Source organism: Cryptomeria japonica, chromosome 5 (genome assembly GCF_030272615.1).
Source record: "Cryptomeria japonica chromosome 5, Sugi_1.0, whole genome shotgun sequence".
NCBI lineage: Eukaryota > Viridiplantae > Streptophyta > Pinopsida > Cupressales > Cupressaceae > Cryptomeria > Cryptomeria japonica.
This window is the reverse complement of record NC_081409.1, coordinates 648252299-648270970: the sequence shown is the minus strand read 5'-3', so window position 1 is coordinate 648270970 and position 18672 is coordinate 648252299. Positions and strand designations below refer to the sequence as shown.

At 33.0% G+C, this 18672-nt stretch overlaps 1 protein-coding gene across 1 annotated transcript in view; it reads right to left on the bottom strand.

Moving 5' to 3' along the window:
* Nucleotides 1–16976, bottom strand: part of LOC131078483 (MADS-box transcription factor 14-like) — a 102960-nt gene extending 85984 nt beyond the window's left edge. Inside the window, exons 1-3 of the mRNA XM_059220240.1 lie at nt 16905–16976; nt 562–623; nt 350–449 (exon numbers count right to left, since the gene is read on the bottom strand). Of these exons, the coding sequence (XP_059076223.1) occupies nt 350–449; nt 562–587 (126 nt within the window). The 5' untranslated portion in view covers nt 588–623; nt 16905–16976. The remainder of the gene's footprint in view (nt 1–349; nt 450–561; nt 624–16904) is intronic.
* Between the last annotated feature and the right edge of the window lie 1696 nt (nt 16977–18672).

Below are 18672 nucleotides of genomic sequence, written 5' to 3'. Positions count from 1 at the left end.
AAAAAATGATAATTTCATAATAAAGTATAATACTTTATTAAAAAAAATATATATATTCTACCTTCATTTCTATAGAACGAGCATACTCTTGTGACGTTTTATCTTGCAATGTTCACATAGCATGATCTCAATAAGATAATGTAATTTTGATTGGAACCAATGAATGAATCATACTTGAAGTTTGTTTAATATTTTCAATACTTTTTCCTATGGAGAGAAACATTCATTTAGAGATTTTTATAATACTAATCAAAAGTTACAGAAAATTAATAAAAGTAAATGTAACACTAAAATCATATTTAAGAAACACTGTGAAAAATCATAAAAATTTAAATATTGTTATCATTACCTTTTTGGAATGTATCTTCCTAGCACCCAAACTTACTTGCTTCTCAAGACGTTGTAACTCCTTAAAGTTTAATAATTCCAAATCTTCACCAATCATATGTCTGCATCATAAGACTAATATTTCTTATTTTTAAACTACATAAAAATATTTTTCATATTCTTAAATCTACACCATAAATTTAAAAAATTTAAAAATAATATTGAAGTTCTTACTTGCATGATTTTTCTAAATGTGTCATCCTCTTTTGCAAATTCTCCACTTCCAAATGTAATTTCTATTGGCACATTAAGTTTTAATCCATTAGCAATTATTTTTAAATATCAAATCATGAGAGATTTTAACCATGTATACCCTTTAGTGCCTTTCAAAATAAAACCATATTATTTTTTTTTTTAATTATGAGATGCTATAACTAATTCTATTTGAAATATAACATTGATATCTATTGAATTTACTATCACAAAAACCTTTACTCAAATATTTTATTTAGTGAAATAAATTATAAAATTTTCCATATATTAGATTTACATTACATTATATAAATTACATAGTTTACCATATTATGCATAGGATGTTAATGGTGCATAAGTTTAGAAGCATCATCTCTTTTATGTCAAGGTAATTTTGGGTATCTTTAAGATTACAACTAAATTTATTGCTAGACAAAAATTGGTTATTGTATTTCTTCAATGATTTTTAAGTTCCTAAAACTATATGGACAAAAATGAACTTCTAGATTTTCCAAAACCCACATAGTTTTCTTGTTTATCCTCATATATTTGTTGGGATCCAAGAACACTAAGAGGGGGGGTGAATCATTGTTCTGTCGGTAAGATATGATATCACCCTTTTATAACACACATATAAACCGGTAAGTGAAGAAACATATAACTTGAAGCAAATAAACCATCCACATAAATGAACACCATAACACAAAATTTATACGTGGAAAACCTCAAAGAGGAAAAACCATGGTGGGATTTGTGAGCCACAATATCAGTTCACTGGCCATATGAAAGGATATTACATAAAATGGGGGCCTGCACATGCAGGAAGGCACACTCCCTAAAGTACATTGTTCATCACAAAAAGAGTCTTATTGACTACAAGCTTTTGCTGAAATAAAACAATAATAATGAACTCACAAAATGCATCTGCTATGCCAAAAAGAGTTCCGGTTATAATTCGACTCTATATCGGTTCATAAACCCTGAACACTTCTATCGGTATCTCCTTTCCTCCAAGAATGCTTACCAAGCTATCTACAGATAATTGCATGATATAACATTTGCATACAAATGATCTACATACATATACTTCGCATTACATAGTCTCCTATGTCCTTATTACAATATATCTCATCTATATTTATAATGACCTTAACTAAAGTCGGCTTCACTGAAGTGCTAGATGTCGGTGCCGGTCTCGGTGTCGATGTAACCCTAGATACTCCAGTGTCAGTGTCTGCCGGTGAATGCCTCCTAATGTCGGTGTATGCTTCCTTATGAATCTTGTTGCCAAGTTACCATGTTTCCATGTTGCCATGTTGCCATCAATGACAACATATGAATCCAATGAGTGTCAATTACCAACAATATTTTCCTATCTTGATACAAATCATCTTAGCATACATAGAGCCTTCTCCCATAATTTTTAATCCTTTCTAGTCATATAATCACCTTGTGCATAATTTATTTCTTCTAGAACTTGCATTTGACACCTTCTACTATAAATGAATCTAGGAGATCCTAGGGTGGCCTAGAATGATAAGATTACGTAAGGGAATCGAGCTTCTAAAATGAATCACCTACCTTCCAAGAGGTGACCTTATTATTTTAATTTCATGTGCCATTATTTAAGATTTAGTACTTTCTTCTCTATTTTTTCCTCTAATTAACAGTTCTCTTAGGTATTAAGCAAAAAATTCACTCCCAATATTTTTTGATACTCTCCTCTTAATTGATCCTCACATCTCCTATGATTTCTTTTCTATTTTCCAATAAAAACTACCCCACCCCCCATCCATTAACATACATGAAAATAAATTATTGCATCTATGAACTACATTTATAAGTTGAGATATTACTACACGTATTTGGTTTCTCATTATGAATTTACAAGAAGTATTGCATCTTTTCCTCTAGGAAATTAAAAATCACAAAATTATACAGGCCTCTTTCTCATTATAACTTACGAAATCCAATTTGGATAATCCACATAAAATTGCATTCTTGACTTTCACATTATTTCCACTTTCCTTCTTTCTGACCTAATTTGTTGGAGGCGTTGCAATGGATATGTGTCCATTTACAACCACTTTTTAAAAATCATATCCTATAGCATCCAAATACATTTCCATCCTTATGCCCTAAAAGGCAAAATTTGTTCCATTAGAAAATTGTGCCTTTTTTTATGAGAATCAATATCCCTCCTTCTCGGCCATATGTACTCTTTTAGGCATTTCTTCAAAAAGTTGGGCTATATCTAAAGGAACCCACTCTCATACCAATTGAAGAACACTCAGTTATATTGATGTGAATGAATCAATGTAGTACCCTTCCATATCGCACTCTTTTATGATACTCTTGATAAATGCTTATGACTTTACTTATATTCTCATGCTTTTGGATTGATGATAGACATTGCATATTCAAAGTTGATACATATGTTTTTATATGAATGATGATATACTCAGGACTATTATGATGAAGGGATATGTGTTTGGTTATCTATGTGCACTCATTAGATGCATGTTGTGGTTTATATTTGCTTATGATGATGTTGTGCTATGTGCTAACCCTACTTTATGCTTATATTGGATATGTTGGTGTTATCAATGATGTTATGATGCCATCATTGTATTACTACTGTGGATGTGAAACCATTCATTTGTGAGCAAGGTGCGATGTTACGATTCTCTTTCATTTTTTTGATTATTTAATGTTTGTTGTCCTCATTTTTGTTTTCAAAAATGAAGGACCATTACATAAAATTTTTGTAAAAAAATGAAAAAAATTACTCTATAGCATGCTTCCCAAGGCAAAATTTTGACTAATCCTTGGACTGGCTTAATCCTTAGTCCATCCTCGAACTACGTTTCGAATTTTGTCGAATTCTGGGTTCGTTTGCTATGTCTTTCCTTCAATTTCGGGTTTTAAAACCCTGACTGCAGGTGGAGAATTTTCTTCAAACTGCAAGTTTTAATGATATTCATTATTTTGGTCTTTGTAGGGGAATTTTTGGCTTATTACATGTGCACTTTTATTCAAAGATGAATACTTGTAATTTGTTTTAAATTTCCCTTTTATTTTTTTAATCTTTTTTATTGTTTTTAGTCTTGTTTACTTAAAATAGGGATTTTTTGGCTGAATTACAAGTAAACTTGCAGTTTGGTCTAAAAACCCCTACTTTAATGATTTTTACATGTAAAAGGGATTTTAAACCCCTATTACATATGTGCAAGTTATTAAAACTTGTTGTAGGGATTTTATTTTCCCTTTACAACTAATTAAAACTTGCACATCTCTCTCCAAAACCCGATTTTGCCTAGAAATGAAATAAAGTGACAATTTTAAACTTGCTATTTGGTCCAAAAAACCCAATTTTGCTTATAAAGTGCATTTTTGACATTTTAAACTTGCTATTTGGCCAAAAAATCCCGATTTTGCCCAACATGTTGAAAAAGTGAAATTTTAAATTTGTTATATCTTCTAAAAAACCCCATTTTCATTGTTTCAATGCATTCCGAACTTGTTATTGGTTCCAAAAAACCTGAATTGCAAGGAAAAACTTTTTTCTTGACGATTTTAGGCAAATTTTTGTGGAGATTTTTTGGGAGATAGAAGGCGTTTTGGATTCCTCCCTATTTTCATGCGTTTTCAAACACCTTTCACGCCACATGTAGGTTAAGATTGTTGGTTTTTAGCTTTATAACAGCAGCCATGTTTTTTCAAAAAACCACTTTTTTTTGCCATTTGGAATGCCACAAATCAGCAATGTTATGAATCGTTTTGGCTTGGTATACTAAGGCGTTGAGGTTAGAAAGAGTCTTGGCCGTTTTCTATGCCATTTCTCATGCATTTGCTGCCACATTTTTTAGTTTTGTGCATTTTTTTTCAAAAACGTGGCTAGGGTTTTGGAATGTGGTTAATTTCTTTTTAAGAGTTCTCCTTCCTTATTTCAAAGATTAATAATCTTGTTGAAGAGGCATTTTCAGATTGGAGCAAGATAAGATTTCTTTTCTTCTTGTTTCATTTTTCTTGTTGTAAATGGTTGGTTCTTCCCCAAAAATCGGTTTTTGTGAGAGAGATTTTCCCCTTTGTAAAGCAATTTTAGAATTGCATTGTTCTTCCCCATTTTCCCTCTTTACTTGTATTCAGGATTTTAAATCTCGATTACAAGTTGGATGAAAATAATTGTTCTTCCATTATGGATAAAAGATTTAACCATCTTTTGTTGTAAGTTCTTCCCATTTTCTTGAAGATGATCTTCCCAAAATCTTTTCATATTCATTTCCATCATCCGTACATACCATTCATACCATTTCATCCACTCATTTCACACCTTCATTCATTTTCCCCATTTAAAGTCTACCTGCAGTCAGCCATCCAGAACCCGAAATTGGTCCAAAATGCACTCAAAAAACATTTGAAAATGAGTCTTAAAGGTCCAATTACAAGTTCAAACTTGTAGTTACCCATTACGCATATGAATTTCCATTTTTGTTCCCCACAATTGCAAGTTAATGCTCTTGTTTTACCCACACATGTAATGCAACTTCCAAAACCCGAAATTCACTTGTGAGCCCTTGTCAGTTCGGTTTGCACACACGATCTACCAAATCAATGGATTAAGGCATGAGCCTTATTTTGTAAGAAAATTTCAAGAATGAAGGACGATACAAAAAAGAGATACAACAACAATTCATGGTTGCGAGCATAGAATGGTTCATATTTGACATGGACCCTGTTGGAACCCTAATTTTTTGCAAAATTTAGGGTCCCTAAATAAGCAAAACCAACAAACACCCCTAAAAATGCCCATCCAAATATTGAATTTGATAAGCAATTTGACCTTTTAATTAGGGTTACCAATTATAAATGAGCATCATTATCCATATTGATCCTTTCCCGATAAAATTTGATGCCTCTGTCAAGTAGCAAAATTTAGGTACACACTAGTCTAGTCACATAACTATTCCAAGGCACCTTTGGGAATTAATTCCTTTGCATCTGATGATCATCATACAAAACCATCTTGGGACAACATTTATGTCACATTCATAAATATTCTTGCAAGATTTTGTAAACATTGGAGCTCGTTTGATATTTTTCTTAAGCTCCAGCTTTTTTCAAGTTTGCATTGTCCTCAGAACAACATATTGTCAAAAACACTCTAGAGCCAACTTTGATGGATAATATCTCACAGGTCAAGGTGGATTTTATAGAACCACTTTTTGCTTCAAATTATTGGCTCAGATGTCTGCATGCTTTCCAGCATGGGTAGTCTAAAGAAAAGTTTTGACAAGATTTTACATTGTTTCCTGACTGCTTGAGCCAAAAAATGCATCTGAAAAAAGTTTCAAATTTTGAGATCCTGAAAGCGGCCCACCTATTATTTTGGTCTCAAGTGATTTTGGTTCCGATTTCATGGTCATACGAGATCATATGACATACTATTTTAATCTTCTCTCGAGTGAGCGATGTAGCCCACAGGGTCATAGCCGGCAGGGTCAATTTACAAAAAAGGTACTTGAAATTTGCGAGCTGCTCAAAAATGGATGAGAAACCCATGTTTTATTTTAAATATCATAATGGCTCATGGCTTGAGGATGCACGGTTTGACTATAGTAAAATTTCTCTGAAATGGCAAGAAGACAAATTAAAATATTTCAATATTTTTCTATAGTTTCTGATATCAAATTATGGAATAATTAAATATTTAAATCATCTGAGAGGAAAAATGAAAGTATCGGTGGGCTCCATGTTCTAGCAAATAACTTGTAAAGTTTCTCCATGTTTTGGGCATAGCATAGCTCATTGGCACGATAAAAAAATGTCTTACAGAAAGGGTAAGATTTATCGATAAAGGAAATTGGTGATGGTTTTCCAAATTTGGGGAAGATTCAAACCTAACCCTACCCACTATCTAGCTTGCACCAAAGTAGAAGTTTCAAATAGATTACCACGTGCGAAAAGCTGAAAGGAGGTAGTTTGGTCAAGTATTAAAGCAGAGATGCAATGGTAGATATGTGAGCGAGATGAAATCATAGACAAAGAACAGTAATTGTTTGCACCACTCTTCCTGAAGGTATCATCACATACAATACTCCATTTACACAAAATGAGTTTGTTAAATTTTTAAAAAGAAAAACTTTCTGGAAAATGCAGTTGGCCGATATTAAGCCAAGTTTGCAGCCTTCAGCCAACATGGTAGCCTTGGAATCAAGCATGGACATGACATGAGTTGATAAAAATTACTCAACAACATAGACATAATGCCAATATGTTTAATACCAATATAGAAACATATAAGCCAATATGTACATGGACAAATAAAAATATAAAGCAAGCAGCATAATAATGTATCGAAATGCCATGTGAAACATACAAGTTGTATTAGCAGACATAGCATGGAATTTTCGCCTCGAGGAAATATGATATCATGGAATGCAAGGTTGATCTATTTCAAGGTTTTAAAATTTTACAAGCAAATACAATTCACAGGCATCGAACCAGATTATATGACTTCCCAGCGGTGAGTTTCAAACAATGACTGAAGAAATTCAAAACAAATACAACTACAAAGATGGGTAAAATTATTGAAAAAGAAATAAAGCTTATTTAATAGTCCTTAGATTTCGATGAAACTATGATATCTATAAATTTGAATAGTGTTTCATCGAAAGGAAGAGTTTCATCGATAAACCCTATGAATTAAAATATAGAGGAGTGGGGCAAAGAGAAGCTTGAAATGGAAAGGGAGTAATTTTGAGTGTGAAACTTCTTTAAAGAATATCTTTCATAAAAGGAAGTATAATAAATATTTTTAAAGGGGAATATTTGCTTTGCCACTTAAAAATAAACACATTATTCAAAGGGAGAATTATTTTCATTAAGTGAAGATTGTTATGGGAAGTTGCCAATGAAGGAGGATTATTATAACCTTCTTTGCAAAGTACAGAGGTAAAGGGATTAAAATTGAAATACTTTAATCTATTAAACATAGTTAATTAAATATAAAATTGTACCGATTAGTGCGAAGGGTCATAACCTTAAAATTGTAGTATAAATTAACAAAAGTGGTAATTAATATATTTTAGGGCAACATGACTTTGTTATTAAGCATTGTAACAGTTTGAAAAAACTCCTTGAATATTATAAAAGGAGAAAAGGGGGGGATTTTTTAAAGAAATATAATATAAACTCTGGATAATACGATACTATTTTGAACCTTTAATACAATCAGTTGTTTTCCTTCACATATGTGTTGTGATTTATTTCATTTTCTATAGGTAGTTGTTTGTGATATTATCTCTGAGAAGATAAGATTACTTGTATTCTTGCAGTGAAGTTTATGTTCTTATGTTATAAATTAGAATCAAAATATCTACTAGTGAATTGTCATTGTTCCTTGTAGCTCTTTCTTGAATGGTCCCTTAAGGTTAGGGTTAAATTCATTCAGGCTATCTATAACATAAACATCTGACATATCTCTTTTAAGAAACAGTAATTGACAGATTTACCAAAGGGGTAAGCTTAAGAATTGTCTCATAAATCATACATTAAGTCCTAGAAGAATATAAGACTTTGTAGCCCAAATAACAGGGAAGACACTGGTCATTAACAAATCACAATCTTTTAATTACCTTTACATTAAAGCAATAGGACTGGTTGAGTAGGACATGTAAAACCAATTAGCAATAGTATACATACTTATAAATTGCAAGTGAAAAGATCGAATAGATTTCACAACAACAATCTTGAACTCATCTAAACACCACCTATCCTAGGAACCTATGCCATTCTGAGGTAGGGAAGAATTTAGATCAAGATACTCAATCTGCTACAAAAAGCATTATTCATCAGAAGCCACTAGTGAATAGGTATACCCGCCTAGGTCTTGCAGAGCCTAAAGTGAGGAAGTTAGTAACCAAATAGGTTCACTCTATAAGTTGGTCAAGTCAAATTGGAGGGTTTGATAATAGGAGTTGGCATTTCCTTAGAACTTATCCAATCTGTTGATTTGAGATCCAATAGAACCTTTGATAGGATGTGTTAGCACTCTCAAATTTTGAAGAAAATTTTGGTCCCCATGGAAAACTTTAAATGAGGCCCATAAGTATGTCCCTGCAAAAGACCTTGCAACATGCCTTAGGTATTAAATTTTGAAATTTTCCCTAGTATTAAATGAAGGAATGCTTCGTTTGGTGGGTTTTCTTTTCGCATAGTGATTGCCTTTTACCGTTACCTTTGGTTTAAGATTCTTTTCTCGAGGGTTTCCTATCATTCATGATCGACCCCATTCCTTAGAGTTTTCATCCTAGCTGGTATTTATAACCCATAGTAACCTTATGTGTGTTGTGCCCCTAATATTTTTAAGTCATGATTCTAATGTTTTCCCTCCTCATGATGTCCTAGCGACATGATTCACATGCACATGCCTTAAGTTGTTTCCAAGATGTCCTTAGCTTCAATGGTTCTTGGTACACATTGAACTAATTTGCACTCCTTATTGAGGCCCCAAGTCCTATATGATGTGGCAGTCATGACGTATCCTACAAAGTAACTTGGGACTCAGTGAAATAAGTAAAGACATTTTACCGAGCTCCGAGTGATGTTATTGATCGCAAAGTTTCTAGTTGTGCAATTTGGGTTCTCAGAAGACTATTTCGAAGCCTTTGTTGACTCCCAAGATTGTGCCATGGAGTGTAACACATTGGCTCAGGACTCGTTAAAGGATTATGTCTTAATTGGCTAGCTGAGAGAGAATGTACAAGGCAATGAAAAATTAGCAAATAATATGGAATCATCACCTAACCAAAGGTCTCGATCATCGATGATGAGCTAAGATCACTAGTCTTGCTGCCAAAAAATCCAAGAGTATCCCAATAAATCTTCCAAAAAGCCTAAGGGTGGAGGTGTGAGAGATTTCAGAATTGGTGACTCATGTGCAAATGTTAGTTATGGCCACAATTTAAGAATGAAAACATATTTTCACTATTATTCTACATCCGGAAACAACAACAGGGTACGGTTCACATGGATAGATGCAATGTGCAGATAAATCAAGATTATAATAGTATATTGACTTCATATTCTATTGTAGTCGCTTCGAAGTTTGAAAAGGAAAGCAACTAAGTGAGATGGAAAATCAATCACTTCTAGTCATTATTTCTCAACAGGGCGGTTATACTATGCATTACTTGTATCACCAAGTCTTGAGAGCTTGAGAAATGAGTGTATCCTCATAAACAAATAATTTATGTTGAAGGGTGTTTTGTTTTTGCTTGCAAAGGTAGCAAGATGAAGTGCATAAAGAGAAGCCATGTTTTGGCGTAAGGAAAGATGGTTTGATAATGAACCATTGGGTAAACCATGTCACAAAAGATTCACAGAAGCCTCAACATGAAGTAGATAAATTAGGTACCTTGTAGCTATAGCGGTATTAAAATTGCCGAAGGTAGCCAAAGGGCTATTAAAACATTTGAGTGCAACTATAAGCTTTGGCTACAGTTGCAAATAATTCCAATCTCTTTGCTAACCATCACCTTCCCCCCATGAAGGTTAGAAAGTGGAGAGAGAAATGGGTGAGAACACAGACATTACGTGTTTTGAGCTAGGCATGCCTACTCGGTTAGGACTCTCAAAGTTCTCCTTTACCAGAAGATGCAATAAGAATCTGGCATCCTGGTAGCTCGCTGCACTAAATGCCACAAATGTGTGATAGTGGCATGACTCAAAAGGTGGTCTATTTCTCCAGAATCTTTTGGGTTTCTGCACCAAACCTTTTATGTATCTTTCAATAGTGACCTGACAGTTTTTCTTAAGGACAACATAGGGGAAACATGTTTTTTGATTGAGGGAATCTTCTCTTGAGAGTGGATCAATAGAAAATGAGAAATTTCCATATGTAAACAGTTGGTAGCTTATTGCATTCCTTATCTTCTAAAATGAATATCATGGTCGTAGGTGAGGGGTCCGAATCCTGAGTTTTTTGGAAAGGAGTAGAACAAAAGTGTATAGTTTGTTCATGGAGGGCTTCTCACAGTGAATAAATGTGTTTTTCTTTCAGCAATGTAAATTAGTCTATGAGAAAACAATAAAATAGTTGCAGATTTATCTCCAAGTGCATTTCTTTGATTTCGTATCAATTAAAATATCAAAGGTGTTTGAATTTGTCTCTACAATTTCCTTGTAGATGTGTGACTATGTGTATGGGTTTCCTTCAAGGAAGGAATTAAAATTCTATATAAAGGTTGCAATGAGTCAGAAGAATAATTTGCATTTGTAAGAAGCATCTTGTAGCAACAAAAGGGGTTGCATTAATATCATAAAGGCCCACTAATTTGGATATATTTGTTGTTTAAAATTGGCATTTAGGATCTTAGATTCAACTCCTCACCCAATGGATAAGGAACTACTTTATGAGACTTCCGGATCTAGTTCAAAACAAGTTTATAAATCAAAATCTAATTTGCTTTCCTATTGTAATGGTGAAAAATTAGGGTTTCCGCCATAGAAGGAAGAAACCACTAATTTTATGACTTAAAGACCATTGCATTCAAAAGAGGAGACTTAATCCCATAGATCTAGTCACAAATCAACAAGGATTAAGACTAAAAGTTCTAAGTGGATTGGAGGTTTTGATGATGTAAATTAATAAACCCTCTTTTGTAAGTTGAATTGTTGAAATTAGGGTAAAAGTGTTGGAAATTGAAGTAAAAATGTGTAAACAATGAGCTACAGCTGTTGGATTGAGCCATGAACCTGGATCTGAGCAATGTATGTAGATTCGGACCCGTTACCTAAAAGAGCTCCCAAATTGTTGGGACCATGGTGCTCGTCGCACTGGTCCTTTAAACTTTTCGCATTCCAAAGGAGGATTGATTCGTCATTGTAAATAATGCTTATTCTGAAGATCGCGGCTCCGTGCCTATTTCCTACACACAGAAAGAAAGGGAAATAGGTTGGGAATGGGGGTTTGCCTAAGTTAAACCCTAGTTTTGGAATTAACCATGAAGTAGAAATGAAAGATAATTGAATTGCAGTAATGGAAATGTTCTCAGTTTGAGGGAGATGCTAAATAATGATTGAAAACATAAATAATATACCTCCTCATGAAGTTTTGTTTGTCTCAACATAGAATTAGGGTTTTATGAAGTCTTCATTTAAAACATGGAACATGAATGTCAACTCCAACGCTTGAAGGAAGACTATTGCTTGCTCACTTGACTTGAATGCTTGATCGCTTGATGTCAAATTGAATTTCATGTGTGTGGACTGTAAAAATGAGAGGGGAAAGCCTCCTTTTATACTTACCAATTGAAAAACATATTAATTTTCTAACATGAGCCAACACGAGGTTGGGTTTCCTGCTCAAGTTTTAAAATGGCCAAGTGGACTGAAGGAAGGCCCTAATTGGGAGGACCAAGGTGTGGCACACTAGTCCTATTAGGGACCAAAACGCCATGCCCTGGTCCTACCCAACTTAGGGGCTAAGACTAAGGGTCTAAATGATGTACAAGGTCAATATGAAGTCAAATTTGCATGATATGAGCATAATTAGGTCCTCATTAGGCCTAGGGGTGCAAATGCTAAAGTGAGGACCCAAATATAGTGAAAATTGTAAGGTAGTACAATATAGGACATTACACCTAAATTATTTCCTTTCTTTTTTAATTTATTTTAATTGTTGTGTTTCCTTGGTTATTAAAGGTCCTAGAGGATAAGTTTGAAATTGTATTTCCATCATTCCCTCATGTGTTTCAGGAGATGCATAATCTATTGTTCTTAGTTAAATTTAAAGCCAATGGGATTAAGATTGAATATGAGATTATGTGAAGAATCCCTATATATCTGAGAACTATCTACCTTTTGTGAACTTGTACATTGTAGTTTCTAACAAAGTTATCAAGTATAGAGGTCTAAAGTTAGGAATACCCTCATGAGCTTGGTGGAGATCGAAGTGAAGAAGGCTTGTTTTAGCCTTGTTATGTTGTATTTTCTTGTCCTCAATATCCGGACAGGGTTAAATATGTGACCTAGATGTTCAATCCCATAGTATAGGGTTTTATAATTTCTGTTAGAATTGAGAGTAGCAAGAAAAATCATGAACAAGATATATCATGTGATTCTCTAAAGCTCTTTATATTTATTTTTATACCCTAACTATTAGGAACATGATAGGAGTGGTTGTCGGAACCTCAAGTGGTTTCCATGAGATTTCATTAGAGGTTGTTGTGATCAAATGATAATATTAATAAATTGATTTAGGGGTTTGGATAGTTCTCACATTAAACAAGATAATTGTGATGCCCCACTCATGGCCTAGAGTACTAATATAGGCTAAGGATGAGATTGGAAAGGCCTTTTTGGCATAACTATATTCCCTTGTCTTCACGAAAGGTTGAGTTAGTTTCACATGGGTATCACTTGGGCGCTAGGGTCTAGAGAGAGACTGCCATGATTACCCTTGTTGATGGGCGTCGAGGTCTATAGAGAGAGACTGCTAAGATAACCCTTGTGATAGCATGTGATGATACTCTTCCCTCAACGTGTCCTACTAACTTAGCCTTTGTGTTTTGATGGTGGACTCTAGTGAGTTTGTGCTTTGTGGTTAAGCCTTGTGTTGTGCATTTCATTTATGTCTTATGTTGCTAGTCTTCAATTTTTGTTGCTTATGTTTTATGTTCCTTGGATGTTAGGTGTTAGCCTAGGTTTAGAGTGTGTATGGGACCTTATGTCATTCTCCAAAGCACAAAGGTGGACCTTTTTGGTTCCACATGGTCAGGTGGTTTGATGCCTTCTTCCATTGGGATTTTCTTGGTTGGATGTTCGTGTGTGTGATTGAAGGTTCTACATCACTTCAGTAATTATGCTTTGGATTTTCGAGCAGTTATGATCTATTCTCTATGATTGAGAAACACCATTGTATTATATAACTTGGATAACCAGTGATGTAGCTAGAGATTATGGTTTCCCTATTTAAATAGATAATGTATTATTGTATTGACCATCTTTGTTGAGATATAACATATAATATGCAATGAAGTTTTATGTGATTTATTCTATTTAGAAATGATTTTGATTATATTATTGGGTTGTAGGATTAAATTAGGGTTTTGGAATTTGATAACTTAGGAACATTTAGAATTTATGCATTAAAATGAACCTATTGTATTAAGAATATCTAATATGTTATAATTCACATGATTAAGTAACGATTGGTTAAATGCTTACATTCCTATGTTTTAGAGATGGAATGTGCATTAGGCTAAGTAAGGGGAAATCATTCATTAATGTTATTTGAAGTTATTAAAGTTATTTGATGTTGTTCACATCTTTATGTTGTGTTAAGTAATGACATTGAGTTATCCTAAGGAATGTAATTTAAATGATATAAGATAATTCCACTTGTGCATTTATGTGTTTCGCTTTGAACACCAAATTTACATGGAAAACCAAAACATGAAAAAAACACGATGAGAATCTAACTCACAATATGAATAACAATGTTTACAATGTTTTAGGCTTACTACCAAGGACCACCAACACCTAAAGGACTAGTAGAACTAAGATGCACAACCTAAAGCAAGATACAAAGATGACTTGCACAACCGAAGATCACTTCTTTGGGACAAGATATAAACTATTGTTGAAGGACTCACTATCAATCAGCAACAAATGAAATAGCTAAATTGAAATTGAAAAAGATTATCATTAACATGAAAATTTCCTTGAACAACTAGATCAAGCGACCAAGACTATATCAAACATCCCTAATAATCTTCACTTTCACAACACACTGCCTTGCAAAATATATCACCTTCAAAGCTCTTCAAAAATTGAATTTCACATCACCACAAACTTCAATTTTTCTTGCAAATCATTCTCATATGCTTCTCACACAATTTACTTCTCATATACAAACAATTCATCCATCTGCACATCTTAAATATGAGATAGAGCATTCAAATCCTAATTAAGGGTTGGCCAAAATAGAATAAACAATATTACACAAAATAAGCCACCCAGACCTAAAATACTTAAATAAGTCCACTCTAGGAAAAAGACGGAACCAAAACATATCACAATACATCCTGTCACGATTGGTCCAACAATCCGTACACGTTAACAAAATATCCAAATCTGTCACAAAACATAATGTGTAGAAATAGTAACCGGTAACCACATAACCACTTCCAATGCAAAACACTCCATGTGAATATCCACATGTCATGGTGAGACCCAAATTAACATCTCAAAACATCTTTTGGACCAAAAGAATATGATCCACTGAACTACAATACAATTAGCAACATATTTGAAGGGCACCAAAAACCATTATGAGCCACCCTGAATATAGGATGACACAACACCAAAAACATTAACTGCAACAAAAAAACAATTTTGCAATAACCAAAAATAAATCCTAACCAACATCCATATAGATAACTAGGTTTGACATCAATGACAACCATACAAGTTCATGCTATCAACGAACTCCAACAATCTCCAATTATCTTTAAACATGGTGCAAGAAAAAAATGCAACACTCGCATAAAATATACATGAACAAAAAATAATGGATATATTCATATCAACACACACACACACGCACACACACACACACACACACATCATCATCATCTCATATTCCACAATCAATTAAAAGAGAGAGGTTAACAAAACAACCACCACATAAATAATTAACTTGACAAAGGATAACCAACTACTTGATGATACACGAGTGACAATTGACTTAAGGTCAACATCAGTAGGGTTATATGGACCTCACTCTACCAAGGTTGATTAACCGGACCTAGGACTAATTGGCAGTGCTCTTTTCTAATATTTGCAACTTTCTCCTTGATGATACTTTCCCTCCCTCTTGAGGGTAGTTCATATCTTGCATCCACTTGGTTGCATGAAAAGAAAACAGTTAGTCAAATCTTAACCATAATAACTTATAAAAATGAAATATCAATTTTCAAAATTACTTCCTCAATCAATTCTTACTCATTAAGAATTTTCATCCATATGAAAAAATATATATTAAACCTTGCTTAACAAATCACATAATTCGCATAATTCTGAAGTAGAAAAAGTATATATATATATATATATATATATATATAAAATTTTGGTTAAAGTTTTCATATGTATCATTCTAACTTTATATTATATTATGTTTCACGAGCTGTCATGATTCAGTTTCTTGGAGCAGTATTCTCCATGATGCATTGCTTAATTAAACCTTTTTTTTTGGGAAGGGGGTAACCTTTTCAAGATGGGAGTAATTATCGCTAGTGGAAGAAAGAAGTGGAGGGTGGAAGTAACTTAGCACTCTATTCTTAATCGCAAAGGAAAGTGGATTCTCATTGTTTCTTGGCGGTGTCGAATCTTTCGCCTGCCTTCTGGAGTACGGAGAGGATCCATTTTGCCATTGCTTGAGCAGAAGTCATGAACAGAAGCATCTATTTACAGGCACAAGCCATTATTTACTTTATTTTCACTACTGTGTTAAAATATGCCAATACAATTTCCGTTATGATGCGCATTTGTGAAGCTAGAACGCAATATTTCTCTTTCTTTGATTACGTTTTAATTTGAAAAAGATGAGCATGTATTATAGAATGAGTCGCATATTTAGAGAACTGTAGATCCGCCTTGCGTACTCTTTCCATGGTACCGCAGGTCAGACTATCAGGGTCTTGATATTCAATGTAATGGATAGAAATTCATTAGATACTATTATTCTATAGCTAGACTGTAATGAATAGAAACTCATCCGATACAACATCATGCATAATTATTTATAACCACATGTGGTGGTCCTCATATGCTGAAATGCATACTTAGGCACGCCTACATCGTAAAAAAACATTATAATATATAGAGAAGTAAAGGTGATAGGACATATTTATAAGATTCATGTAATACTTAATCAAATAGAGCATCAAGGGAATGTCATAAATAAGAGAATATTGTTGAAACACTTTCGGCGAAGACACTGAACACAATAGCACAATGGTCTAGCAGGGGTTTGAAAGTGTTTTAACCACAACACTACATGTCCAAGGATTAAGATTTATATTTTTATAATAGATAGGTTTTACAATATTTTTATTTCATTTATTTTCAAATAATACAAGTACCATCAAATTATAATATTATTTTACAAAAGTTAAATAAATATAATAACATGAAATAAAACTAGCATAAATTTTATTGAAAATAAATCCAATTACTAATATGATCTTTTCACTATTTAATCTTTGTTTATTTTGATATAATTAATTCAATGAATTTCATAAATAAGATGTGAATCATACCTCGATGTTCGGTAACTCTATAGTGTCTCCCACAGAAGAAAAATTCCTTTGATACGTCCCAATAATTCTATTCATGCTTTATCAAAAATTATTTTAATCAGTTAGTTTTTCAAAAATAGATGAAAATTTGAAAAATTTAGCAGATATTTTTCGTACTACAAAATTTATCAAACCATGATATAATTTCACTATAATACTTAAAACATGATACAATTTATAGAAATTTAAGTGAAATAGAACAATATTTAATAACAATTGTATTTCATTTCATAAACCCAAAAAATATAAGATATTGAATATACTAAATGAGACTCGACTAGTTCAACCTTGTTTGATTTTGTAATTCACTTCTTATTCCAATAAAAAAAGAAACTATTGATAAGAGCCTCCAATTATATATTATTGTTGTAATTTAAGGTGACCTTTAAAAAATTCCATGGACTACCTCATATGTTTCCTAATTTTATCATAAAACTTTCATATAATATTGATATCCTCCTACCCTATGACAATAGTAGGGTTAACATCAATGTTTGATTTTTGTTAAATGTATTAATTAAACAACCTTATCTTGCATGACGTGATTAAAGAATTCTCTAAAACATTATACCAAGGTTCAATGATAAATGAAAATGTATAAAAAAAATCATTAGGGAAAAAATGGGCCATCATATGGGCAAATTCAATCTAAAATTAAATTAAATATAAAGTAATATAAAAAATCCCCAAATATTGTATATAGGCTGCATGATGCATCTTTATGTATAAATGATTAATAGGACAACAATTTACAACAATGTGGGGTTTTCAATCTAAACTCAAATAAAATTAAGCATTACAATAGCTTTATAGTCTCTCCTCCTAACACACTCCTTTTGAGTAATAAACATTAGCATATGTAGATTCCTCAGCTACTTTCTAACAATAGATTCCACATGTCCTTTCTAGAAATATTATTTGAACTTGCTATCCCTCTTGAATCCATTCAACTTTGTTTATTCAATCCATGAATTGTCCCCTATAATCTAGGCAACTTAATTTTTAAGTACCAAATGCTATGGTGTTTGAACAAAATCTTTCTTTTGGCTCTTGAAATATTGGTTACATATACAATCTCTTTTTCTGAAGATTACTTTCTAGAATTCCCTCAAAAAGACCTTTTCTCATTAATATCCATGGTTTTGAGCATTGTTCTCACCGATTCACTTCCCACTTGCATGGGTCTTACCTCTTGATGTTATCTAGCCTTGCAACTCTCTTCATCCTTTTGTTGACTCATAAGCCCAAGCCATGTTAGTCATTTATTGTCTATATAATGACATGGCCCATCCTTCTATTAAATATTAATGTTATAAAAGGTCCGAACTTCTTTTCATTTCAAAATATCTCGAGGATAAACTCACATGTGAGCCTTGTTGAATGTGTCAGTCGTTGATCTTTTAGGGACACTTATTGATGCCACTATATACACATCATCCCATTCTATAGGATTGGGTTTAACCCAATAGTGGACCATTACTTAGAATTACATATTGCAGTTCTGTCAAATTTTTCAACCTTTAATAGGTCAAAATCTTATGAATTGCATGTTAGGGTTTTACAAGATCCGAAGCAAATACAAATTAACAATTATCTGCACATTCGATTACACAAAGATGAAGAAAAATACACAACACCAATAACACAAAGATTTAATGTGGTTCACCCAAGATGGGCTACAACCATAAAACACATTTGTCCAATCTTTTCTTATTATCCAGCTAAACAA